Here is a 27817-nt window from a genome sequence, read left to right on the forward strand (position 1 = left end):
CATCTGGAAGTCAATATGCATGCTGGGCTTCAACATCTGTTCATCAACAATGGTTTATGATCATGCATTAGTTTGAGTGACATCTTACTATTTAAAGCTTAAAAATACAGTGACTATTCAACAAATGCACAGCTCAGTAGCTGGTACTCCTAAGAATGTATATGGTAACATGATATTTATTTTATTAGTAAAAATGCTAACAGAATACAGAAATACACATAAATCATTTTCCATTATTTTGCAAAATCAGCATATGGCAATAAATAAGGAGTAAAGCTTGCAAAAATGTTAAGTATCATGTTGCAGCAAATGCAACAAGAATATATTCCAGTAAATTATTTGTGAGTGAAGTTCTGCAACAGATTAAAACTGTGTTCACGATCACTGATGAACACACGCTGTGCCAGATTACACCACTTTGGCCTGCAGTTCATTCTGTTGGATTCTGCACTACTATAAGAATGAATTCCTTGTCTGGAAAAAAAAAAAAAGAAAATGAAACAGTAACATTTCAAAACAGTAACTACTCAACAATTTATTCAAAATTTATATCATTGCAGTGTAAAACAAATCGTGTTTAAATTTGGTTTCTCACCTGGCGCTACCAATATTTCATGTTTTTTGGACCGTATCCGAAGAAAAGTAAGATCATTGGTAGGATCTAAATCTCTAACAACACTGCGAGCTCTGTCTGTCAACTGGCTTATCAGCCCCGCATACTGAACAGTAGTTGTGTTGTCCATTGTCGTCTTAATAGGAATTCCTGGAAATAAGAACAAACTAATTTTGTAATGACGGCTCTTCCCTCTGTCAGTTTAGTAACACATTCTGACATTTCAACATACACAGGTAGCAGAAATATGACAAAGATTGAAAGAAACCGAGGGGGGGGGGGGGGGGCATAAAAACCATTTCCCACCCACTGAATTCCAAACAAATTGTGTTGAGCAAGGATGACAATCATCATATACATGGTGCTGCTGGTAAATGTGGTCTGCATATTTTATTTTTGTATCTATAGGCATACACACCATTTCTGCATACTTACGACACCCAACACTGATATGTTCCGACAGCTCCTTTTATTTTAATATTTATTTAGGGTATACACTAATGGCACTTCATAATGCTACATCACACCAAAAACTCATTTCTGGAAATAAAGTGTGTACCAATACAAAGGCACATTTTTTAACTAAACACATTATTTATTTGAAAAGCTGAAACATTTCTTTTTTGAACTCAGCATTACACAATGTCGTTGCATGTGGAAGTAATACTGGAGAAATGTTCACCAAAACGGTATTGAACTCTTACCCTAGGGGCCAAAGACAAAAGGAAAAGCAGTCATAACTTTGCTCGAGGAACCATAAAAATTGCTCAATACAACAAACACAAATCATGGAAAACCTAAATAAAGGTGACTAAATGGAGACTGGAATCAGTCTTTACAAAATTAATATGAATTCGCCATCTGCCAATTGCATTATATCACCATAACAGGTAAATCATGTGTTAACTGAACTAACAGAATCACACTGAAATTAAATCAATGTTATTATTAACCCAGATAGTCCTGAATTATTTGTTTTTCAAAATTGATTTATATCTTATCTACATTCATTCACAAGGTTGTAAGGAAGAAAGTAAAAACAATTTTGAGTATTTATTTTTATTTAGTATTTCCAAAAATGGGTGTCCTTCCAGAAGGACATCAGGACAATAAGGGAACTTGTTTTTAAAGTATATGACACTGCACAATTAACTTGTTTTGGTTTTTATACTTTCAAATAAACATAAATAAATTTGAAGTATGGGCTAAAACAGCTAATAAATACAAAAAACAAAGAAAATAACCTAAGCACATATTTTATGCACTAGTATGATTAGACAAAAAGCAACAAATATGAAGTGGTTCGTCACATTTTACGCACATAGGGCTAGTAGTAGTTTTTTTTGTGGCAAGTTCGACATTTCAGCTGCTGCTTCTTTTTTGTCATCCCGCCCATTGGTAATTCAGCAACATAATGTTCTCTTCCATCAAATCTGGACTCTAGTTTTGCCCTCTTACTAGGACGTCCTCTGCTGGTAGTGACTCTTTTGTTACTTTCAAGAAATGCAGTGACAATTCAACGACGAAATGTCAGATGATCTATGGGTTATTCGTTGTGCTTGTAAAGATCCCAGGCATTTTGCTCTGCAATGTCTATAAAATGTGCAATGATCGGGAAATGCCACTTTTTCCCTCTTATAGAGCATCTATATAGGGATTCATTTTGGTCAGTTCGATCTATGCCTCCCATATGAGTATTGTAGGAGTGTAATAAGTTAGGTTGAAGCACGCTAATCCATATCTTTTGTTCCCTGGAAAATCTTGCTACAGAGCGTAGTGGTTGCACTCTGTCAAAGTTAGTGGCTACAGTGACAACATTGTTGTCATTCCAACGTACAATGGAAATCCCGGATGCTGAGTCAGAACAAATTTCATATGATCCTCTATTTTCTCTTATCATTTTATCTACAAATGATAGAGTACAATTCTTAACTCTGTTTCCTCTTATTGTTCCTGTTGCTTCCACACCCCTCTCTTTTAGGTCATGTAGTGCATTAGCATTGAGCTGACTTGCTGGTAATTTATCTACACTTGGGTTTTCTTCAGCACCCGATTCTTCATCTGTTACGTCATCAGTTGAATTTAGAGGAGGATGTAATGTTACATTCACACCAGTATTAGGTATTTCCTCATCTTTTGATTCTAACATGTCCAAAAGTTCCGTAAGTGTACATCGTTTTCTGTGAATACAAAATGACAACATATTACCCTGACGTCCTTCTGGGAGGACGGTTGAAAACATTATTGTATTACAAATGACGAAAACTTTCAATCGTAATATGAGCCCATAAATAATATAGGTTAATTCTTGAAGATATTATATGACAAGTTTCAGAATTATTGACGCGATATGAAAGAAAATATATATACCCATCGATGACAAGGTCAGTCAGTCAGTTCGTCCACGGTAAAATCTGCCCTATTTTCAAGACACAGGTTCTCACTCACTATGAACGACAGCGTCAAACTGGCTGTCGCAGCGCACAACTGACTCTGCCTATGTCATATAACAATGCGTCACAGTCCGTTGCAACAATGCGTTATTCGCAAAAATAAATAATTTCAAGAGTGAGTTACGTCGTCCTTCCAGAAGGACGTCAGGGTTATCTGGGTTAACTAACAACTACCATGCTGTTGAAAAATTACTAATACTACTTGCTGAGGAATTGCACATTCAAATTACAGCAGGTAGACATGAACAGTGCTGGTAACTATTCGAGTGCAAAAGTGATAAGTGATACAGAGAGATGATTGAAGCATTAGTCTTAGTTTTATGTTCACAGTCTCTAAGGATGGCCTTTTTTTGGGGCTCAAAAATATTTCAAGCCCACAATGGAGACAGGATCTTGGTATTTGTTCAAAGGCAGGCACAGAGGCATTTAAACAATCATAGTTCCTGCACTCCTTATGGGCATGGAATGGGAACAAACCCTAATAACTGGTACATTGGGACACATTCTCCACCATGCACTGCAGAGTGTTTTGCAGAGTACAGATGTAGATGTAGATGTAGAAGGCAATGGTAGTGGTACAATGCTGGTCAACAACATGGTCATTAAGGCCTTGCTGAATCTGTGTGAATTAGGCAATTCCACAGCATTACCTTGCATCACTCGTAAATGATGGTGGCAGGGAAGTGATGTTAATGAGTGATAATGCACAGTTAAGTTCAGCTGTCTTCCCATATAGAAGAGGCACTGAGTCATTGAGAGGCACATAAACAAGACTAGAAACTTACTAGCTTTTGTATGAATCCTTTCTCGACATAGAGCATGTGCATGCACACCCAGGCCCATGTGTATACATGCTAGGAAGAGGGTTTGTGTTGGGTCAAGTTTGAGAAGGGAGACTGGAGAGCCAGAGGGTAGGAGGGTGGCTGACAGCTCTGAGGGAGGCAGCATGTGTGTGGGATATGAATGTGAACGGAAGAGGCAGCAGGTGCATGATGTAGGAATGCAACATACGGGCACCACTGAATTCATGCAGTACACAATGACTACGACATGGAGGAGTGGACTGGGAGGGGGTTACAGAACACACAAAGGCAAGACTTTGGGGAAGAGGATGTGGGTGAAAGCTGGATGCAGTTACAATCCTGAGCCTAGGAGGAGGTTGATGTGGGCAGTGCGCTACTGGAGACCAGACCAGGAGCATTGCAGGGATGAAGGCGTGTTGCAAGGACAATTCCCATCTATGTAGTTCGGAAAAGCTGGTATTGAGGAGAAAAAGCCTGATGCTACAACACAGCAGAAAAACTTATAAAAGCAATCATGCTATATACCATTTTTACTGCAGTCTCTGCACAGCTTTCTGCATGGGCATGACAAGTAACCAGCAATTCAACTGAATGAATGGCCACTGCCAAACTGTGCCAAAAGTAGAGTTGGCCATCCAGTAGCACACGCTGCTGATCACAACATGCTGAATTTCAATGGCTCATTCACAAACCCTCCCTTTTGGATCTGTCTCCCAAACACTAGTTCACTTCCTTTGTATAGACCTTCTATATACCCTTTGCACCTTTCCCTTCTTTCCTCAGTAACTGTTTTCTATTTGAGCTCTTGATATTCATGCAGTAGCTTCTCTTTTCCCCGCAAGTGCATGTAATTTTCCTATAGGTAGTATCTATTTTTCCCCTAGCTAACCATGCCATGGGCCCCCACGCGTCACTTGTTGCAATCAGCCAATGTTTGCAGCAAGTGCTATGGTCTAACTGCTGATGGCAGTCTCCTAGACTGCAATTTTGACTTTGTTGTTGCCTACTATCAATGTTATGCAGATAGGTGCAGTCTTTGATCACCATTCAATACTCAGTTGTGTTTTCAGTGAACGAACCAACGGCATACGGGTGTGCAACGAACATGGTTCATATTTAAGTGCTTCCCAGTTGAACCACCAACAGTCTTCCCCTACACTAACATGCAAGTTATTCAAGAAACTTTCAGAGGGCAAGAGGTATCATACAAGTTTTTGTTGTGTGTATTTCTACACCTTTGAAGTATACCTTCTGTGATTCATTTGTAATTAATTTTTGCTTCATGAAATTCATGTTGTTGAAGAAACAACTTACAAAAAATGGTGGCGAAGATTTTTTTTTGAATTGAAATCAATCCTGTGCTGGAATAGGACTTGTCCAGTTATTTTGCTGAGTATTTCAAACCCTATAGACAAGCAGTTATTCATGCTCTGGAAAACAATAACTTGTGCAGTAGCTTGAAATTGTACAGGAGCTGATGGATCCGGCAAGTATACAATCTCGCTTCTTGCAATCACGGTTTTCCAGTCATTCAATGATTCTCAAGAGGACTGGGAAGGGTAGCAAATGTGTTTAGCACTTCGTTTTCAGGACTGTCCCCTGAGCAACAGAGAGCCTTTCTATTATCTACAAACCCAAAGATCTATTATCTTACGCAAAAAGTGGCCAGTGCTGCCCCTCACCACTATTCAGTCATTTTTAAGTGAATATTTTGCTACAAAAATGCATGTGTCAGTTGCTTTTTGAGAGTTCCTTTGATATCATAAGGCAACACAGACAGTTATGCATCATGAATCAAAGAACTACCAAGCTAATGAATAAAATGCAAGTTTACATAATCTTGTGGAACGTCAAACTCACAATTATTACTCCATGACAAAGTGATTAGATTAGGACCAAACAGTGAAGTTTCTGCTCAAACGTGACTGCAATTAGATCTCTCTCTATCTGAAGTTTGTTATCTGTATTGCTAAGGCTTTGAAGAGTTCCCAAGCAATTCAAGCTTCAATTTCCATGGACTGTGAGAGATCAGTATTGTCAACTAAAAGGAAATTCAGCTGACCTAACCTGTCTAATGGCAAAATTGTAAAAGTATCACACAGTCCAGGTGCAGAAATCAAACTGAACACCGAAGCTGCCACAAGTTGGGATATCCTTCACTGGTAATGGTACCACGCCAGCTACAGTTACGCCATCTGAGGCAAACTCAGTCATCGATCCGAGGTCCTGTTTCAGGACAAAATTCAGGTAGTAGGTGCCTAGAATTCCTAGTTCTCGAGTCATCATCCACTGTCCATCAACCCTATCTATGGATCTGGACCCAGGCACATCAGTCTCTCCCCCGACTCTGCACTGGCATTCGAAGCCACACCCCAACCTTTGCAACAGGTCATGCCCGCCCTATCCTCCCCAAACTGTCCACAATGGTTCTGGTCCCACTCACAGATTCAACAAAAATATTGATGGGTTAATCGCTATAGTTATGCATACATCCAGTGATGTCGCTAGGCACAGTGTGGAAGAGTATATCCATGTTTGTCATGTGGCAAAATGCTTGTGGCAGAGTTGGCGGCTGCCGCCTACTGACAATAACCATGCACTGCACGGTTCTCTGTAGGGCTGCTATTTTGGCTTTGTTATTACCTACCATCAATGTTTGTCTAATGCAGTCTTTGCTCGCCTTTCAGCTAACTGTTGTGGTCTCGGTACACAAACTGACAGAATACTTGCACAGAATACATGGTTTGCATTCAGGTGCTACCCAGTAGAACCCACAGTGATCCCGCATGAAAGTGTGAGTATGCAACAAAACATCCAGAAAACTGTACTGGCCAAGAAGTATCCCCCTCCAGAAGTTTTTCCGGAAGTGTCAAAAATTTTCTGTATTTATTTTTTTTCAAAATATGTATTTAGTAAAGTCTTTACTGTCGAAGAAGCAGACTTACAACTCACACTAAAGGTACCTGTACAGCCTGCGAGTAAGACAATAAAGAATGAACATTTTATTCTATATAACTTGATAACAGATTACTGGAACTTTTATTTAAAAAGCAGTCATTTGGAATTTAAAAGGTTCTTTAAAAAAATAATAGCTATCATCTTTTTCTTTCAAAAAAGGAATAAAAATCCACACTGTAAATGGTTATTTCAGGGTGCAAAGGAATACTATATTCTTTTTCATTTTTTAATTTCAAGGCAAACAAACTCAACATGTACTAAAAATGATGCAACTAATTAAGTGTCAAAACTATATTCTGATCATAGCTACAGACAGCAATGCATGACTATTGGTTTCAATGCAAACACACTACATAGGTTTAGTTTCTAATATAGTTAACTTTGCACCATTTTGACCTGCAGATGAAACCAGAAGCACATTTTTGAAAAGCTTTAATTAATGGGTTTAGAAACAATTGGTTTGAGCAGTATTTAACAAAAAGAATGCAGTAAGTGGTGCCGAATAAACCAAATTACACTGGAGGGGGGATTTTAGTCATGAGAGACTAATCACCAGTGGGAGCCCACAGCACTCAATTTTGGGTATACTCCTATTTGTTTTGTACATGTGCATGACTTTTTGCTTTCAGTACATCAAAAAGAGATGGTAACTTTTCTGGGTGACAAGTGTTACAATTAAACAGACAATGACAAGATGGTAACTTTTCTGGGTGACAAGTGTTACAATTAAACAGACAATGACAGAAGTATTGTCAATATGTTTCAAGGAATTAGTAAGTGATTCCTGTGAAGTAACTCCCTTAACAGCACAAAAACACATGTTATTGTCAGCAGCAACAATTAATGAAAAGCATGAACAGAAGCCTATGAATAGGGCACATTCTTGGATGTACATATTAAAATCTGAACTGTGTAAAAGCACAACTATCAGTAACATTAGTTATTACTGCAGCATACAAACTACAAAAAATTGCACCACCTGCATATCTGCACACATGTGTAGGCTTGGATTCATGGGGAGAAGGGAAAAAATAAGTCTTATGAATCTGAAATCAATAACTGTACTGTGGAATAAAAACAAAACAATAGTGCCATCAAAATGAAGAGTCACTTGAGGAAACTATAAAATTATGAGAGAACTGCAGGCCAGTACTTCCCCTCTGCAGGAAAAATTTTCAGTACTGCCTATAGAAATGCAGACGTACAAGGCTAATAGTTCCAAAAGCTGGGAAGATTAAAAAGGAAAGGCAGTTCGCCTGGTCCTCAGGAAGAGAGGGAGGCACTTGTGAGGATGAGGGGAGACAAAGATGGAGGAGGAGCTGTCAGAGCCTCCCCCTTCATCTATTGTCTCTCTTCATCTTAACGATAGATTCTCTCTTTCATCCTGGGGTCTGACTTATCTTTCCTCCTGTTTTAACCTTCCCTACCTTAAACAAGCCAATATAAAAGCAATATTTTTAAAATTGCACATCTGTGAAATCAAAATCTGCAGCTCTTTAACATTCAACACTGTGCTGTTTCACACTGTGCATCATAATGTGCTTGAATCCTTCCCAGTATGCTACTAACAAAGGGGACAAGACATCACTCTTCAAGCCTGTACAATGCTTTGCAAGGGCTCTCCTTAGGTCATAAAGTGTGGGAAGAAGATTCTTGTGATGATACATTGCAGGTTATAAGTGGTCCCAATTATGTTCAACAGGCCTTATTCAGCAATTACTGCAGGCCGTTCAATTCGGTTGATCCCTGTATCCTGGAGGAAGGTGTTCATGAGGTGAGCACAGTATGCATCTGCATTATCATCTTTCAAGAAGAATCCACCACCAAAATGTGGACTGCAGGTTTGGACAATAGGTTGGAGGACCCATTCCTGACACTGAAAAGCTCTTATATTACCCTTGACAATGAGGCATCCAGCATCCATATAAGCTACTGGCCCTATATACTACCTATGGGACACAATTCCTGAGAATTTATTGTTACCAGGCCATTTCCACATTCTCTCTACAAAAATCGCCATGTGTTTGACAAATCTTGCACACAATGCTGAAGAGAACTCATTCTATGCTCCTTGCATCCAAATGACACTGCAGTGATGTGTACCAGTTCAGTGACTAACTTCCCATGCTGATTACTCTTCTTGTTTGTAGATTGTAGATTGTATTTTATTGGTCCTGTTGTCTACATAGCAGCTTATGCATAAGACATTGGACAAGTCAAGTTATAAATATACAGACTGAAAGTAATTTCAAGGCATACATATTTAAGCTTACAATAATACACTTTACACACAAGTATTTATATAACACATTTCATAAATTTAAATATTCTTCAATGGAATAAAAGCAGTGATGCTGTAAATATGACTTTAGAGATTTTCCAAATGTATTGACCTCAGTGATAGCTTTTATGTTTTCAGGAAGTTTGTTATAAAGCTTAACTCCCATGTGAAAAGTACCTTTTTGGCACAGTGCTGTGCTGATTTGAGTCATATGTAAGTTCCTGTTTTGTCTGGTAAAGTGCTCATGTATATCACAGTTTTTTTGTAGCCTCTGGTCCTTGCCTATTACATTTAATTTAAAGAACAAAAGGGTTTCCATAATGTATACACACGGTAATGGGGGAATAGCAGATTTCTTAAACAGGGGTTTACAAGAGTCTCTAGGCTTGCACCCAAACAAGATTCTAATGGCCCTTTTTTGTAGTTTAAAAGTGCTATTAGCTATTTTAGAGTTTCCCCAGAAGGTGACCCCATATCTAAGACGAGAATGAAAGTACGCATGATATGCATTCAATACTGTTTTCTCACTACAGCATGATTTTAATGAACAAAGAAGATAACATGTTTTGCTCAGTTCTGCATTGAGACATTCAATATGCTTATTCCATCTGATGTTACTCTGCAGCCAAAGTCCTAAGAATTTGGTTTCAGTACTGTTACCAACTGGTTCGTCATTGATAGAGACTGATGGGATAAACATGTCCTTGTTAGGAACATTGTGGAATTTTAGAGCAACGGTTTTCTTACTGTTTATTACAAGCTGATTACTCTGTGCCCAGCTGCTAAGTTGTTTCGTGACCGTGTTTACTGTCTGCTGTAACTGTTCATCGTCGTCTCCTTTTAGTAGAATCGTGGTGTCATCTGCAAATATGATTGATTTGTGTGCATCAATATTTAAGCTTAGATCATTTATGTACAGAAGAAACAGAAGGGGTCCCAATACGGATCCTTGGGGTACACCACATTTTATTTGTTTATAGTCAGATAAGTGATTAGATACAGTTTTTAGTTCAATATTTGTGTGCTTGACGCACACTGCCTGCATACGATTTGTCAGGAAGGAACTGATCCACTTGTTGGACAGACCTCGAATACCATATCTTTCTAGCTTTGATAGCAGAATTTTGTGGTCCACCATGTCAAAAGCTTTTGACAAGTCAATAAAGACTCCTATTGTTTCCTGTTTTTTGTCCATCAGGTTTAGGATGGAATTTATGCACTCATAGACAGCAGTTGTCGTTGACCTCTTATTTCTGAATCCATGTTGTTCATTACATAGGATGCTGTTTTTATTTATTGCTGCTTTGATTCAAGTGCAAAGTAAGCCACCCACGTTCCGTAACCCGCAAAAATCTTGCTGCAACATGACAAGTGTGCAGTGTCTACATTTCAAATGATCCTTCTAGACACATCGGCAGACTGAACTGAGCCCCCAGGGTGCATTATACGAGGCATGATTTTTAAGTACCATTTTACAATAAAAATAAAACAAGTAGACTTAGCAATTTTACTTTTATATGAAAGCTTGTGCTTTAACCTACTTTTCTACACAATTCCCACTGACACTGAGGCACTTATTGCATCATAGAACCAGTTTTTGAATACCGTCCTCGTAGAGATATGTCCAATTAGATAACCAATGGAACAGGGTCATTCCGACATTTTCATCATCATCATGGCACTTATCACCCAGTTGGTGTTTAAATGTAGAAACAAAAAATAGTCACTGGGCACTAGATAGGGGCTGTACAGAGGGTGAACAGGTTATTCCCAGCAAAATGATTCAATCAGCTCTTGAGTTTGATTGGCCACATGTCCTCAGACACTGTCATGAAGTAATGTGATCCCCTTACTCAGCATGTCACACCTTACATTTTGGATTTAACAGTGTGGTTTTTTTAAGTTCTCACATTAAGCCTTAGATTTTATGGAGTTACCATGAGGCAAAAAATCCACAAGTGATATTCCCTTATTGTCTCAAAAAATAGTACATACAATTTCCCGGCTTAAATTGTTTGCTAGAACTTCACTTTTTTGGGCGATGTTGAATGCCACAATTCTGCGCATTGCTGCTTTGATTCAAGTGCAAAGTAAGCCAACCACGTTCCGTAACCCGCAAAAATCTGGCTTAAAAACTTATCACCTTCCCCTCTGTACCACTCCAGGCAAGTCAAAGAACTGGCTAAATGCCTGCTTTTGTGAACCTCAGTCAGCATTTTTGGTATCCATCATGAGCGTAACTTTCGATAATTTAAAAGTTCTGTAAAATCGTAAAGTTTTTGTTCTCTTTCATTTTTTCACCAGCTTTCTGTGCCAAACTGACGGTAATCAATGAAGGTCGCCCACTTAGTTCCTAGTCATGCACATTTGTATGGCCATCTTTCAAAGCTCCCACCCATTTCCATATCATCCCATCACTCAATGTTTTCTCAATAAAAATCACTGATCTGACAATGAATTTCAGCCACTTTCATGCCATTATCACTGAGGAAACGAATCACAGCCTATATTTCACAGCTGGAATTTGAAATATTCACAAACAAATTTAAACACACCAAATGATGCTCTATTAAACAGCACTGACAACAAAGATCTGCTTTTACCTCCACTACCTGGCCATGTGGCTGTATGCAGAACTCTCCTGTAGTTAAAAGGGTACTGATAAAGATGTTTGCAGATGCAAACCATAAGGGAATTTTTCTTTTAAATCGTCTGCACCAAGTGTATCTTCTGTAGATCTCCCTGCATCTAGATACAATTTTCTGGCGTGGTGACTTCCTTATCTACAACAGCATCAACCACGAAAACCTTTGTGGTACATACAACAGTATTCGCTAGTTCATTTATAGACACTGTGAAAAGTACTGGTTCTGTAACACTCCCTTGGGACAGGTCTGAAGTTATGTTTACGTTTGAAGACTTCTCTCCACTGAAAGTGACATGCTGTGTTCTGTTTGCTGTAAACTCTTAAATCCAGTCACACAGCTGTTCATTAGATGGCAGTGCGGAACTGTAAGGAAAGTCTTCCAGAAATCAAGAAACACATCAGCTACATGGGTTGCACATGATCATTGTATTCATAAGCCATCTTGATTCCTACAGAGAACATTTTCAGTTCTAAAAATGTGATGACAGCTGATTCTGGTCCATTGTCCACCTATATAAAAATCTTTCTCAGTAAATTTAGCTCTGCAGTGTGACCATCTTCTGTGTACATTCGGTATCAAGAATAGTGCATAGTGACTTTCATAAGGAAGGTGGTTTGTTCATTGTGTGTCCCTACTTTTCCTACTGGAATATACAGAGTGTATCAAAAAGAATCCTCCAATCTGGCACATTGATATCTCTGAAACTAATAAAAATTTGCACTTAATTTTTTTTCCTTTTTTTGATGAACAGGATACCCAAAGAGATTTTTTATACCTTTTCATAGGTGTTCAATATGCCCCCCAGAGATGCACAGCACGTCAATGCGGTACTCAAATTGTTCTCACACTAGATCGAGCAAGTCTTGAGTTACAGCTTCCATAGTCACTGTTATGCAGTGTCTCAGTTCATTCATTGTTGTTGGCAACAGAGGCACATAAATGGAGTCTTTTATAAGCCGCCGCCCCCCCCCCCACAAGAAATAATCACGTACAGTGAGGTATGGTGACCTTGGAGGCTAGTAATGTAAGGCTGAATCATTTGGTCCAGTGCGACTGATCCGTCATTCAGTAATCCTTTGACTTAAAGAGTTCCCACACTTCCAGGTGCCAGCGTGGCGGTGCCTCATCCTGTTGGTAAATGAAGTTATTTGAATCAGTCTCCAACAGTGTGAAAAAAAAGTTCTCAAGCATATTGAGATATGTGATTCGAACTGCACAAAACACATTAAATTTTGGACATGTGTCTCATGTTATACAACTTCATGTAGTTGTTCTGTTCCCCATATTCTCGCATTATTCACCTTTACATTTAAATGGAAAGTTGCCTCATCACTCAACACTGAGCGTGGAATAAAACTGTCGTCGTCCTTTTTGCAGAAACAAAATTACAGAGCTCCACAAGTTGTTGTCACCTTCATGAAGTGCTTGCAGTAGCTGAATTTTGTATGGCTTCACGTGTTAACATCGATGCAACACAAGCTAGGAGGATCAAGGGCATTTTGGGCTGCCAACTGCACAGTGAACGGATTTCTCTGGAGTCCTTGTGAAACTATGATGGATGCATTCAACATCTGTGTCAGACACTCGGAGACGGCCCGGCGATTTGCCTTTACACTAACAACCTGTTTCTCAGAGTTGTTCATACTACCATCGAATGCTCTGTGCTGTAGGAGGATCCATACCATACATCTACAGATATACTCTGCTAGCAAGCGGTGTGTGGCGGAGAGCACTATTCACGCCGAAGTCATATCCCCCCCCCCCCCCCCCCCCTCTGCTCCACTTTTGCAGATCGCGCGAGGGAAAAACAACTGTCTGAACGCCTCAGTACGAGCTCTAACTTCCCTTATATTTGAATGGTGATCATTGCGTGATTTGAAAGCTGGTGGTAATAATATGCTCTACATCCTCGGCGAAGATCGGATTTCGGAATTTAGTGAGCAGCCCCTTCCATTTAGCGCGTCATCTATCTGCAAGTGTGTCCCACTTCAAACTTTCTATGAGATTTGTAACGCTCTCGTGATGGCTAAATGTATCAGTCAAGAATCTTGCTGCTCTTCTCTGGACCTTCTCAATCTCTCGAATCAGACCCAACTGGTAAGGGTCACACAGACAAGCAATACTCTAAGACTGGACAAACTTAAGTATTGTAAGCAATTTCCTTTGTTGAAGGACTGCATCGCTTCAGGATTCTACCAATAAACTGCAATCTATAGTTTGCCTTATCCATTATTTGTATGATTTGATCATTCCATTTGAGATCATTTCTAACAGTCGCAACCAGATACTTGACGGATGTTACCACTTCCAAAAGACTGGGCATTTATTTTGTACTCTTACGTTAAAGGGGATTTTTGCTTTGTTATGCGCAGTAGGTTACACTTACTAATATTGAGAGATAACTCCCAGTCATTACACCATGCATTTATTTTCTGCAAATCCTCATTGATTTGTTCACAACTTTCATATGATACTACTTTCCTGCAGACTACAGCAGCATTGGCAAACAGTCTAATGCTGCTGTCAACACCATCAACCAGATCATTTATGTTAATCGTAAAAAGCAGTGGACCTATTATGCTGCCCTGGGGCACACCTGATCGTACAGCTGTTTCTGTTGAAGCCTCTCCATTCAGGACGACATACTGCTCTCCATCGGTTAGAAAACTTTCTATTCAACCACATATGCCGACAGATAGACCATAAGCATGCACTTTTTGGAGCAAGTGACAGTGTAGAACTGAGTCTAACACCTTTTGAAAGTCGAGGAATATGGCATCAACCTGGGAGCCAGTATCTAGAACCTGTTATTAAATCATGCACAAAGAGGGCCAGTTGTGTCTCGTATGACCGCTGTTTCCTAAAACTGCGCTGGTTTCTGCAGATGAGCTTCTCAGAGTCTAGAAAGGTCATTATGTCTGAACACAAAATATGTCCCATGATTCTACAACAAATCGATGTCAGTGAAATTGGCCAGTAATTATGTGCATCCGATTTTCTACCCTTTTATACATTGCAATGACCTGGGCCTTCTTCCAGTCCCATGGAACTTTCCACTGCTCCAATGATCTCTGATAGATGATGGATATGAATGGTGCTATATTTGTAGATAGTCAACATAAAATCTTATGGGGCTACCGTCTGGGCCAGATGCCTTCCTGGCAGGATCTTAACTGTTTCACAATCCCAGATACACTAAACACTACGTCAGCCATCCTTGCGTTTGTTCGATAACTGAAAGGGGAAATGATGCTGCAGTCCTCTACCATAAACGAGTTTTTGAAAGCTATGTTTAGAATTTCGGCCTTTTTGTTTTGTTTTTGTGGTTTTAGGCCGCACAACTACAATGGTCATTGGCGCCCAGACTACGTTAGGAATGCACCACGAGGCACAAGTTTAAAACAGCAACTAAAAGGGAAAACACAATAAAAGACAGATTGACAGGCATAGGATTAAAAAAGCAGCATAATCAAATGTCCTTGAACAGGTTTGTCAAGTTGACAAAACGAAGAACGCGAGCAGCTGCTCCTGGGTCATAGGCCAAGATCAAGACGCAGTGTATTAAAATCCGGACAGGACGTTAAAATGTGGCGGACCGTCAGCAATTGCCCACATGGGCAGAACGGCGCCGGCGCAGCCGTCAGCAGATGGCGATGGCTGAACCGGCTGTGTCCAATTCGTAACCAGGCCAAAACTACCTCCTCCCACCGAGAAGGGCGTGAGGAGGACGTCCAAGCCGCGGGAAGAGGTTTCAAGGCCCGAAGCTTGTTGTCCGTAAGTGCAGCCCAATCGGCATGCCACAGCGATAAAATGCGCCGACAAATGACCCTGCTGCAATCTGAGGAAGGGACACAACAGGAAGCTGTCCGAGGCTGGAGGACTGCAGCCTTGGCCGCGGCATCTGCAGCTTCGTTCCCAGGGATACCGACATGACCTGGAACCTACATAAAGCTAACCGGAGATCCGTCATCCACCAGCTGCTGAAGAGAGCGTTGGATCCGGTGCACGAAAGGGTGAACCGGATATGGATCACTGAGGTTCTGGATGGCGCTCAGGGAATCTGAGCAGATGACATAAGCAGAATGTCGGTGGCGGCAGATGTAAAGAACAGCCTGGTAGAGGGCAAAGAGCTCAGCTGTGAAGACCGAACAATGGCCATGGAGCCAGTATTTGAAACTTTGTGCCCCGACAATAAAAGAACATCCGACCCCGTCATTGGTCTTAGAGCCATTTGCATAAATGAAGGTCATATTAATGAACTTCGAACGAAGTTCGACAAAACGGGAGTGGTGACCAAACCGGGGATAACCTCCTTTGGGAGCGAGCTGAGGTCAAGGTGAACGCGAACCTGAGCCTGGAGCCAAGGTGGCGTGTGGCTCTCACCCACTCTAAAGGTTGCAGGGAGTGAAAAATCAAGGTGTTGAAGGAGGCGACAAAAGCGAACTCCAGGGGGTAGCAGGGCAGAGACATACAACCAGTACTGACGGTCGAGAGAGTCGTCAAAAAAGGAACGATAAGACGGGTGGTCGGGCATTGACAGTAGCCGACAGGCATACTGACAAAGTAGTGTATCGCACCGGTAGGTGAGTGGCAATTCACCGGCTTCAGCATGAAGACTCTCGATGGGACTAGTATAAAACGCTCCGATCATAAGACGTAAACCCCGATGTTGTATGGAGTTGAGGCGGCGTAAGATGGACGGCTGTGCAGAGGAGTATACGAAGCTCCCATAATCCAGCTTGGAGCAGACGATCGACCGATATAGGCGAAGTAGGATGGTTCAATCCACTCCCCACGACATACCACTGAGAACATGGAGGACATTTAGAGAATGGGTACAACGGGCAGCCAAATATGACACATGTGGAGACCAGCTAAGTTTCCTGTCAAATGCAAGACCTAAAAATTTTGTTGTCTCCACGAATGGGAGAGCAACGGGACCGAGTCGTAAGGACGGTGGGAGAAACTCTTTGTAACGCCAGAAGTTAATACCGACCGTCTTCTCGGCAGAAAAACGGAAGCCATTGGCGACACTCCAGGAGTAAAGACGATCAAGACAACGCTGAAGACAGCGCTCCAGGAAACATGTACGCTGCGCGCTGCAATAGATGGTATAATCGTCCACGAAAAGGGAGCCTGATACATCAGCTGGGAGGCAATCCATTATTGGATTGATCGCTATGGCGAAGAGTGCGACGCTCAAAACTGAGCCCTGTGGCACCCCATCTCCCGGCAAAAGGTGTCCGACAGGACAGAACCCACACGTACCCTGAACTGTAGATCCATTAAAAAGGAACGAATAAAAAGAGGGAGGCGACCGCGAAGGCCCCATGTATGCATGGTGCGGAGAATGCCCGCCCTCCAACAGGTGTCGTAAGCCTTCTCCAAATCAAAGAACACAGCCGCGGTCGGGCGCTTCCGCAAGAAGTTATTCATAAGGAAGGTCGACAAGGTAACCAGATGGTCAACAGCAGAGCAGCGCCTACGAAATCCACATTGTACATTGGTAAGTAGGCGTCGAGATTCGAGCAGCCAAACCAAACGAGAGTTAACCATTCGCTCCATCACCTTACAAACACAGCTGGTAAGCGAGATGGGTCGATAACTGGAAGGCAAGTGCTTGTCCTTCCCTGGCTTTGGAATCGGTACAACAATAGACTCGCGCCAGCATGCGGGAACATGTCCCTCAGTCCAGATGCGGTTGTAAGTACGAAGAAGGAAACCTTTACCCACAGGAGAAAGGTTCTTCAGCATCTGAATATGAATAGAATCAGGCCCTGGAGCGGAGGACCATGACCAGGCAAGTGCATTTTCGAGTTCCCACATGGTGAATGGAGCATTATAACTTTCAAGATTCGAGGAGCGGAAGTTAGGTGGCCTAGCCCCCTCTGCCTGCTTTCGGGGGAGGAAGGCAGGGTGGTAATGAGCGGAGCTCGAAACCTCTGCGAAAAAGTGGCCGAAGGCATTGGAGACATCCTCAGGGGCCACAAGGACGTCATTCGCGACCGTCAAGCCAGAAACTGGTGAGTGGACCTTAGTGCTAGATAGCCAGCGCAGGCTACCCCAGACAACAGAAGAAGGAGTAAAACTGTTGAAGGTGCTTGTGAAAGCAGCCCAGCTGGCTTTCTTTAATAATAAGACGACACTGCGCACGTAGTCGTTTATAATTGATACAATTCGCCACTGTAGGGTGGCGTTTAAAGGCGCGTAAAGCACGTCGACGAGCACGTAAAGCGTCTCTACATGCTGCGGTCCACCAGGGGACCAGTACTCGACGTGGAGAAGAAGTAGTGTGAGGGATGGAATATTCACCAGCAGCAGTGAGAATGACTTCCGTGAGGTGTGCGACCTGACTATCGCAGAAGAGCCCCCAGTCTGCTTTGGAGATGTTTCAACTAGTTGAGCACGGAGAGGGGGTACGATGCAGGAGATGGATAACACACGGGAAGTGGTCGCTCGAATATGTATCAGAAAGTGCATACCACTCAAACCGGCGTGCAAGTTGGGTAGTACATATAGAGAGGTCTAAATGGGAATAGGTGTGAGATGTGTCCGAAAGAAAAGTAGGGGCACGAGTATTGAGGCAGACAAGATTGAGCTGGTTGAAAAGGTCTGCTAACAGGGAGCCCCTCGGGCAGGATGCTGGACAGTCCCAAAGGGGATGGTGGGCATTGAAGTCTCCAGTTAACAAAAATGGTGCAGGTAGCTGAGCAATAATTTGCATCATGTCTGCCCTGGTAACGGCAGACGACGATGCAGTGTAAACGGTACAAATAGAAAATGTAAAAGTGGGGAGAGTAATTCGGACGGCAACTGCCTGCAGGCCGGTGTGCAATGTGATGGGATCGCAGTAAATATCATCCCGGACCAGCAACATAACCCCTCCATGAGCCGGAATACCTGCCACAGCGGGTAGGTCAAAACACATAGAGGTGTAGTGTGCCAAGGCAATTTGATCGCATGGGCATAGCTTCGTTTACTGGAGGGCTACGACGAGCGGACGGCGCAAGCGGAGCAGCAACTTCAAGTCCTCTCGGTTGGAGCAAATGCTGTGAATATTCCAGTAAATAAGTGCCATCGTGAGAAAAAAAAGAAAAAGAAGATGCAAGAAGGGGTCACCTCGAAGGCCGCTGAGGGCCTGGCTTCGAGCGAGCACTGCCGCCGCTATCAGTAGACGGACAGTCATCGTCCATTGGTTCTATAGGTTCATCGGCCATCTTGTTAAGATGGCCGGGAGGGGGAGCTTCCTCCGCCGGTGAACGGCCAAATGTTTGGCTACCAGCGGTGCGGCCAGGCGAAATGAATGACGGCCTGGGGCGGCAACCGCTGGGTGGCACAGCAGAAGAAATACGCCGTGGCGGAGAAGGAGAACTGCGCTTCCTATGAGCCTTCTTGGAAGGTCGTTTAGGGGAAGTACTGGTCGATGGCTGGGAGTTCGAGGTACGTAGGAAGTCTGCACGGGACGGTTCCTTCTTGAAGGTCCGTGAGTCTGACTTCTGGGTCTTCGTCTTGGCAGAAGCTGATGAAGGTGCTTGTGGCTGAGGAGTGACGGGAGGAAAAGGAGACGTCGACCGGGCGATCTTAGCACTGGCCGAACGGACGACCGTAGTGCTCAAGGTCAGATCGCATGTCTGCGTCGCCACCTCCCTGGTAGTCCGAGGAGAGGTGAGGACAGTACTGTATTTCCCCGCTGGGAGCAGCGTGGGCTTCCTACTAGCAAATAACTTGCGAGCAGCCGAGGTGGACACCTTCTCTTTGACCCGAATTTCCTGTATACAGCTTTCTTCCTTGTAGATGGGACAGTCGCGGGAGGACGCTGCATGGTCACCCTGACAGTTCACACAACGAGGAGACTGAGGTGGACAGTCACCCTCATGGGCATCCCTGCCACAAGTGACACAGTTAGCCGCATTGGAACAAGACTGGCGAGTGTGATTAAAACGCTGACACTGGTAGCAGTGCGTAGGTGTCGGGACATAGGGGTGAACAGAAATAACCTCGTAGCCCGCTTTGATGCGAGACGGCAGCTGAACACTATCAAAGGTCAAGAAAAGTGTCCGGGTCGGTACAAGGTCATTGTTGACCTTTTTCATGACCCTATGGACAGCCGTCACGCCCTGCTCAGCGAGGAAAGACTGAATCTCCTTGTCAGTCAATCCGTCGAGTGATCTAGTATATACCACACCACGAGACGAATTCAAAGTGCGGTGAGCCTCCACCCGGACAGGGAATGTGTACAGGAGTGTGGCCCGAAGCAGTTTTTGTGCCTGAAAGGTGCTCTCAGTTTCTAGTAACAAGGTACCGTTACGCAACCTGGTAGAAGACTTGACAGATCCGGCTATGGTATCTACGCCCTTCTGGATCACGAAAGGGTTGACAGAGGAAAACTCCTTTCCGTCCTCAGATCAAGAAACTACGAGGAACTTTGGGGCAAGCGGTAGTACTTTTGTCACTGGTGGCTGGTCAAGTTTCCGTTTTTGGGCAGAAATCGAGAGAGGAGAAGAAGAAGAGAAATCCATTACGGAGGAATCCCCCATGATTGCCAGCGTCTCCGATGGCGCGCTCCTTCCTTGTGGGGACCCTCTCAGAGGGCACTCCCGCCTTAGGTGAATGTTTACACCTCAGGTCACACCTCCTGAAAAACGGACAGAGGGACCAATCGGCCTGGCCTTTACCAGGGGGTACGTGCGTGCCTTACTTGTCTACCCAGGGCGGGGAGTTACGCGTTACCCCGTCACCGGCTATGCGTGCGAACGCGTGGGTCGGCCTTCAGGCACGCACAGGGAGGAAGGAAGAAGAGGGGAGAGAGGGAGAGAAAGGACAGACTGTCTCAAACGCCGAGGCAGAGACCAGAGAAGGCAAGGAGAAGAAGGCAAGGGAAAGAGTAAGTAAGACAGTGAGATGGAGAAGAACAAAGAAAGGAACCAACCAAAGGAGGGAAGAAACCAGAAGAAGTGAAAAACCAAAATAACCGCAAATATATGTCATGGAACCGTCCGTCTCGGGACGCAGGCGCTAACTACCCCCTTGAGGGGGAGGGACTCCGTTTAGTCGCCTCTTACGACAGGCAGGAATACCTCGGGCCTATTCTAACCCCCGGACCCGCAGGGGGGTGGGGGTGGGGGGTGGGGCGCTTCTGTTTATCATCATCCATTACATTACGTGTACTGTCAGCAAGAGAAGGTATTGAATTATTTGTAGCGTCATACTTAGTATGATAGTCATGCTGAACAGTTACCACTCGCCCACAATTGCAAAACATAAAATACAAAATGCTTTGTGTTGTCCCGACACCATTTTTACTAGAAATAAGGTGGGCTACACTATTGCTACCTAGCAGGAACCATATAAAACTCTACAGTTTGCTCTTTCCAACAGTACTTTGCTCATGCACATATTTCAAATAACATAATAGTCATCATTTTTTAAAAATCTGATGATTACCTTTGATAAACCCTTTATATACAGGATGAATACAGTTTACCCCCCCCCCCCCCCACAAAAAAAAAAAAAACTGGCCAAGGAAGAGAGTATACATGGCATAAATGGGAAAATATGCAACAGACTGATATATATATGACAATTCTTGCTTCTGAAGACCAGTGTCTTCTTTCAGAATCAAGTGCATTGTGAATGTGCGCAAATTTCACTTGCAGGTTTTTTACTGGTACTGATAGCATTTTGTACTAATTCAACACATGCTGGATGAGGATGTACCAACAAAGGTGAAGTATGATAGAAGTCCAATGTGGTTTAGCAATATGATCAGCAAGCTGTCCAAAGAAGTGTCCCACAGGCTTCATGAGACTGTGAATACTTTAATGGGATAGGGGGGGGAATGCTATCTGGGATGGCTCTCACAAGTTTAAAGGCACAATGCATCAAAGAGCTATCATACATGCCCCACAACTTTGATCAGGTAAGTCAGCAGCATTTTGAAACATTCTGCCCAGTTATTTATTAACTTCATGTGCACCGATGATGAGACAGCAAAACAAAAATGAAATTGTGAATCAAGTTTATCTTATTTCTAAAATCATATGCATGTGGAAATTATAAAGATAATCTACAGATGTTGAGACTTAAAAATGGTCTGTTATACTGTACTCTGAATATTTAGGAAAATTAGCAGCACTTATAACTGGTATCTACTGCAAACAGGTGAATCTACACAATGTGTCCCAGGAGCAATGGTCAAATATTCAGGAATATGACAGGAACTATCATTCAATGGAAAAAGGCTAGTAAACATGAGCTCTAAAATGCGTACCTTAAGAGCTACAACCACTTCCACATGAAATTGGATTGAAGATTTCCCACTGGTAAAAGGCAGTATGTAGCTCTGGATGAAGAGTCATCACTAGAAACTAATGGAGGGATGAACAGCATTACTGCTATTCTCAACATATACAAATAATTTGTGAATGGCAAAACCAGTTATCAGATCTGTTGTTTTCTTCTCTGCTTAGCTTGGTGGATAGCAGCCATTGGTAATTAATGTAATGAGCGTGTGTTGTGGTGACAGTCTCCTGTATCATTACCAGTAAGTCACTAGAGCCAATGCCAATATTTCAATGCTAGTGCAAAGCTGTATGGAGTCATGAACAGTGGGGCAACCAAGTCAGTCATGCAGTGGTAGGGGGTTTTGGATTGTGTAGCTTAGATACCCCCCCCCCCCCCCCCCATGAACCATGGACCTTGCCGTTGGTGGGGAGGCTTGCGTGCCTCAGCGATACAGATAGCCGCACCGTAGGTACAACCACAACAGAGGGGTATCTGTTGAGAGGCCAGACAAACGTGTGGTTCCTGAAGAGGGGCAGCAGCCTTTTCAGTAGTTGCAAGGGCAACAGTCTGGATGATTGACTGATCTGGCCTTGTAACAATAACCAAAACGGCTTTGCTGTGGTACTGCGAACGGCTGAAAGCAAGGGGAAACTACGGCCGTAATTTTTCCCCAGGGCATGCAGCTTTACTGTATGATTAAATGATGATGGCATCCTCTTGGGTAAAATATTCCGGAGGTAAAATAGTCCCCCATTCGGATCTCCGGGCGGGGACTACTCAAGAGGATGTGGTTATCAGGAGAAAGAAAACTGGCGTTCTACGGATCGGAGCGTGGAATGTCAGATCCCTTAATCGGGCAGGTAGGTTAGAAAATTTAAAAAGGGAAATGGATAGGTTAAAGTTAGATATATTGGGAATTAGTGAAGTTCGGTGGCAGGAGGAACAAGACTTCTGGTCAGGTGACTACAGGGTTATAAACACAAAGTCCAATAGGGGTAATGCAGGAGTAGGTTTAATAATGAATAGGAAAATAGGAATGCGGGTAAGCTACTACAAACAGCATAGTGAACGCATTATTGTGGCCAAGATAGATACGAAGCCCACACCTACTACAGTAGTACAAGTTTATATGCCAACTAGCTCTGCAGATGACGAAGGAATTGAAGAAATGTATGATGAAATAAAAGAAATTATTCAGATAGTGAAGGGAGATGAAAATTTAATAGTCATGGGTGACTGGAATTCGAGTGTAGGAAAAGGGAGAGAAGGAAACGTAGTAGGTGAATATGGATTGGGGCTAAGAAATGAAAGAGGAAGCCGCCTGATAGAATTTTGCACTAGCACAACTTAATCATAGCTAACACTTGGTTTAAGAATCATGATAGAAGGTTGTATACATGGAAGAACCCTGGAGATACTAAAAGGTACCAGATTATATAATGGTAAGACAGAGATTTAGGAACCAGGTTTTAAATTGTAAGACGTTTCCAGGGGCAGATGTGGACTCTGACCACAATCTATTGGTTATGAACTGTAGATTAAAACTGAAGAAACTGGAAAAAGGTGGGAATTTAAGGAGAAGGGACCTGGATAAACTGAAAGAACCAGAGGTTGTACAGAGTTTCAGGGAGAGCATAAGGGAACAATTGATAGGAATGGGGGAAAGAAATACAGTAGAAGAAGAATGGGTAGCTCTGAGGGATGAAGTAGTGAAGGCAGCAGACGATCAAGTAGGTAAAGAGAAGAGGGTTAGTAGAAATCCTTGGGTAACAGAAAAAATATTGAATTTAATTGATGAAAGGAGAAAATATAAAAATGCAGTAAATGAAGCAGGCAAAAAGGAATACAAACGTCTCAAAAATGAGATCGACAGGAAGTGCAAAATGGCTAAGCAGGGATGGCTAGAGGACAAATGTAAGGATGTAGAGGCTTATCTCACTAGGGGTAAGATAGATACTGCCTACAGGAAAATTAAAGAGACCTTTGGAGATAAGAGAACCACTTGTATGAACATCAAGAGGTCAGATGGAAACCCAGTTCTAAGCAAAGAAGGGAAAGCAGAAAGGTGGAAGGAGTATATAGAGGGTCTATACAAGGGCGATGTACTTGAGGACAATATTATGGAAATGGAAGAGGATGTAGATGAAGATGAAATGGGAGATACGATACTGCGTGAAGAGTTTGACAGAGCACTGAAGGACCTGAGTCGAAACAAGGCCCCCGGAGTAGACAACATTCCATTGGAACTACTGACGGCCTTGGGAGAGCCAGTCCTGACAAAACCCTACCATCTGGCGAGCAAGATGTATGAAACAGGCAAAATACCCTCAGACTTCAAGAAGAATATAATAATTCCAATCCCAAAGAAAGCAGGTGTTGACAGATGTGAAAATTACCGAACAATCAGTTTAATAAGCCACAGCTGCAAAGTACTAACACGAATTCTTGACAGACGAATGGAAAAACTAGTAGAAGCCGACCTCGGGGAAGATCAGTTTGGATTCCGTAGAAATACTGGAACACGTGAGGCAATACTGACCTTACGACTTATCTTAGAAGAAAGATTAAGGAAAGGCAAACCTACGTTTCTAGCATTTGTAGACTTAGAGAAAGTTTTTGACAATGTTGACTGGAATACTCTCTTTCAAATTCTAAAGGTGGCAGGGGTAAAATACAGGGAGCGAAAGGCTATTTACAACTTGTACAGAAACCAGATGGCAGTTATAAGAGTTGGGAAAGGAGTAAGACAGGGTTGTAGCCTCTCCCCAATGTTATTCAATCTCTATATTGAGCAAGCAGTAAAGGAAACAAAAGAAAAATTTGGAGTAGGTATTAAAATCCATGGAGAAGAAATAAAAACTTTGAGGTTCGCCGATGACATTGTAATTCTGTCAGAGACAGCAAAGGACTTGGAAGAGCAGTTGATCGGAATGGATGGTGTCTTGAAGGGAGGATATAAGATGAACATCAACAAAAGCAAAACGAGGATAATGGAATGTAGTCGAGTTAAGTCGGGTGATGCTGAGGGTATTAGATTAGGAAATGAGACACTTAAAGTAGTAAAGGAGTTTTGCTATTTGGGGAGCAAAATAACTGATGATGGACGAAGTAGAGAGGATATAAAATGTAGGCTGGCAATGGCAAGGAAAGCGTTTCTGAAGAAGAGAAATTTGTTAACATCGAGTATAGATTTAAGTGTCAGGAAGTTATTTCTAAAAGTATTTGTATGGAGTGTAGCCATGTATGGAAGTGAAACATGGACGGTAAATAGTTTGGACAAGAAGAGAATAGAAGCTTTTGAAATGTGGTGCTACAGAAGAATGCTGAAGATTAGATGGGTAGATCACATAACTAATGAGGAAGTATTGAATAGGATTGGGGAGAAGAGAAGTTTGTGGCACAACTTGACCAGAAGAAGGGATCGGTTGGTAGGACATGTTCTGAGGCATCAAGGGATCACCAATTTAGCATTGGAGGGCAGCGTGGAGGGTAAAAATCATAGGGGGAGACCAAGAGATGAATACACTAAGCAGATTCAGAAGGATGTAGGTTGCAGTAGGTACTGGGAGATGAAGAAGCTTGCACAGGATAGAGTAGCATGGAGAGCTGCATCAAACCAGTCTCAGGACTGAAGACCACAACAACAATAACAACAACAACAACAACAACAACAACAACAGCAACAGCTTAGATACAGAGAAAGTAACTTATCGGAACCTCATGTAAGCCATTCCTGAAAATTACTTCTCCAGAGAAGAAGTACAGGTAACCGCTTACCATACAACTCAGGCGCTGAGCAGCTGACAAGCACATGAGTAAAACTGCCACTGCCATTAAGCTTTCTGACAATGCATTTTCTAAGGCCTTTTTCATTCAAGCTCAGCAGATCTTATTGCTGAAGAAACACCAGTAGGAAGAAAATGGGGCTGCATGATTTATGTGTATGTCTTGTGCTTCCACAGGTCTATGGCAAAAATCAATGGGCCACACCAACAAAGATATCGGGCAGTTTATGGAAGACTGTTCAACATTTTCAGAGTACATCTTTTCGCAATATTGTAAGAACACAAACTGACCCTTAAATATGGTTCACACCAAGTCAGTACGATAAAATCAAAACTATTAAGGCATATGCAGGGCATAGCAGGCCTGAAACATAGCTTCACACTTTTAATGTGGGATACTGAGAGCAGAGGAATCATTAAAAACACTGCTTTGCACTCTTCATGCTGGATGCTGGGAGCTAGATATCAGAGTAAATCTGTCAAAGTTGGTTTCATTTGGCTGTCAACCTTATTTAGTAAATGTGTCTATATTTTGTAATCACAAAACCTTAGTTTTTATTATACAAAATTACTTAAACAATATTTACCTTTGTATGTCACCTCTTTTTCATAAAAACAGTGATGCATTTTTGCTCTAAATGCTGTCCATCCTACAAGAGTAGGTTTCAAAGGGAGCTAGGATTACTCTCCAGCACCATCTGTGGGAAGTTATACTGTCCATACGATTCAGACAGCACAAATGTCAGACAGAAACCATTAAGACACATTTACAGCACTGCAAATGCTAATAGTAATAGTGCCGTATGGCTGAAAGGCCTGGTGCCAGCCTTTCTCTGGATTACACTTCAGCAACAAGCATATTCCTGAGCCAATGACACCAGATGTTCCTAACTGGTCAGACCTCCAAGTAATGACACAGCCCAATGATGCTTCACATTGGTGTCTGGGTGAGAACTGGTGTATCCAACATGGCAAGGATGTTGTACTGTAAATGCTTAGTGTGTCTGATCAAAACTAATATGGACTCTACAATAGTTATGTGGATGTGACAGTATTTCCATTACATCATAAGACTTTCTCCAGTTGTAGCAGACTGCACATCAGATCTAAATTTTTTCTTTCTCAAATCATGCATTACATTGTCTGTAATTGCGTGAATGGTAAATGTGGGGCACAGAGCTTATGCACATTCCTATTACAGTGATAGCACAATCCTTCTACTTACATAAGAGAACCACGAACAAGTATAAACATTTCGAACCGTTGTATGTTGAACAACATCAAGTAACTTTACTTCACGAAAAGCTTCAATGCAGTAAACCACCCCGCGCATTCTGATGTTACATGCATATACCTAGCACGTATGTTGAATGATACTTTAAAAGAAAAGACATTCCTATTTGGAAATTACTTACAGAATCCAACACTCTGAAAGAAAACGACAACACATCACTGGGAAAGATTTTCACGAAATAATGAAAACATTGTTATTCTTTGCTTCATTTTAAGGTTAAAAAGTCTGACGCTGAGAAAATGAAGAAAGTAAATAACATGATTATTAACCGTCGTATCAAGCGGCAACCAACAGCGCTTTTTCGGTATATGATTCATACGCTGATGAACAGTTCTGCCAGTCAAACAAAACAATGTATTACAATATTAACAATCACTTACCTTCAGCGTTCACTACAATCGTCCCAACTACCCCTTTATGGGACTGAATCCTTTTAAGGGTATCTTCAACTTCACTGGCCTGAAAGAATAATACACAATAATTGTTACACATAAATGACACCAATAAATGGCCCAAGAAGATAAGAAATATAAGAGTACCATTGTAATAAATGTACAGGACTTCACACCACTACGATTATTTTACAGCACTGACACTGACATTAGCACATACTTCCAGTACTTGACAACAAATCAACAATGCAAGGAGTTTTAAAGTTATCGACTATCCTCTTCACTCCGATAAACGTCCTGTACGAT

At 42.3% G+C, this 27817-nt stretch overlaps 1 protein-coding gene across 1 annotated transcript; it reads right to left on the reverse strand.

Annotated features, from left to right (window-relative positions):
- Window positions 1-160: 160 nt before the first annotated feature.
- Window positions 161-27817, reverse strand: LOC124619621 (dynein light chain roadblock-type 2). Its single transcript, XM_047146129.1, has 4 exons — window positions 27659-27817; window positions 27500-27578; window positions 596-763; window positions 161-474 (listed from the first exon to the last, which is right to left on the reverse strand). Exons 1-4 carry the CDS (start codon window positions 27659-27661, stop codon window positions 431-433), a joined length of 294 nt encoding a protein of 97 aa, XP_047002085.1. The 5' UTR covers window positions 27662-27817; the 3' UTR covers window positions 161-430.

This window comes from Schistocerca americana, chromosome 6 (assembly GCF_021461395.2).
Source record: "Schistocerca americana isolate TAMUIC-IGC-003095 chromosome 6, iqSchAmer2.1, whole genome shotgun sequence".
In the NCBI taxonomy this organism is placed as follows: Eukaryota; Metazoa; Arthropoda; class Insecta; order Orthoptera; family Acrididae; genus Schistocerca; species Schistocerca americana.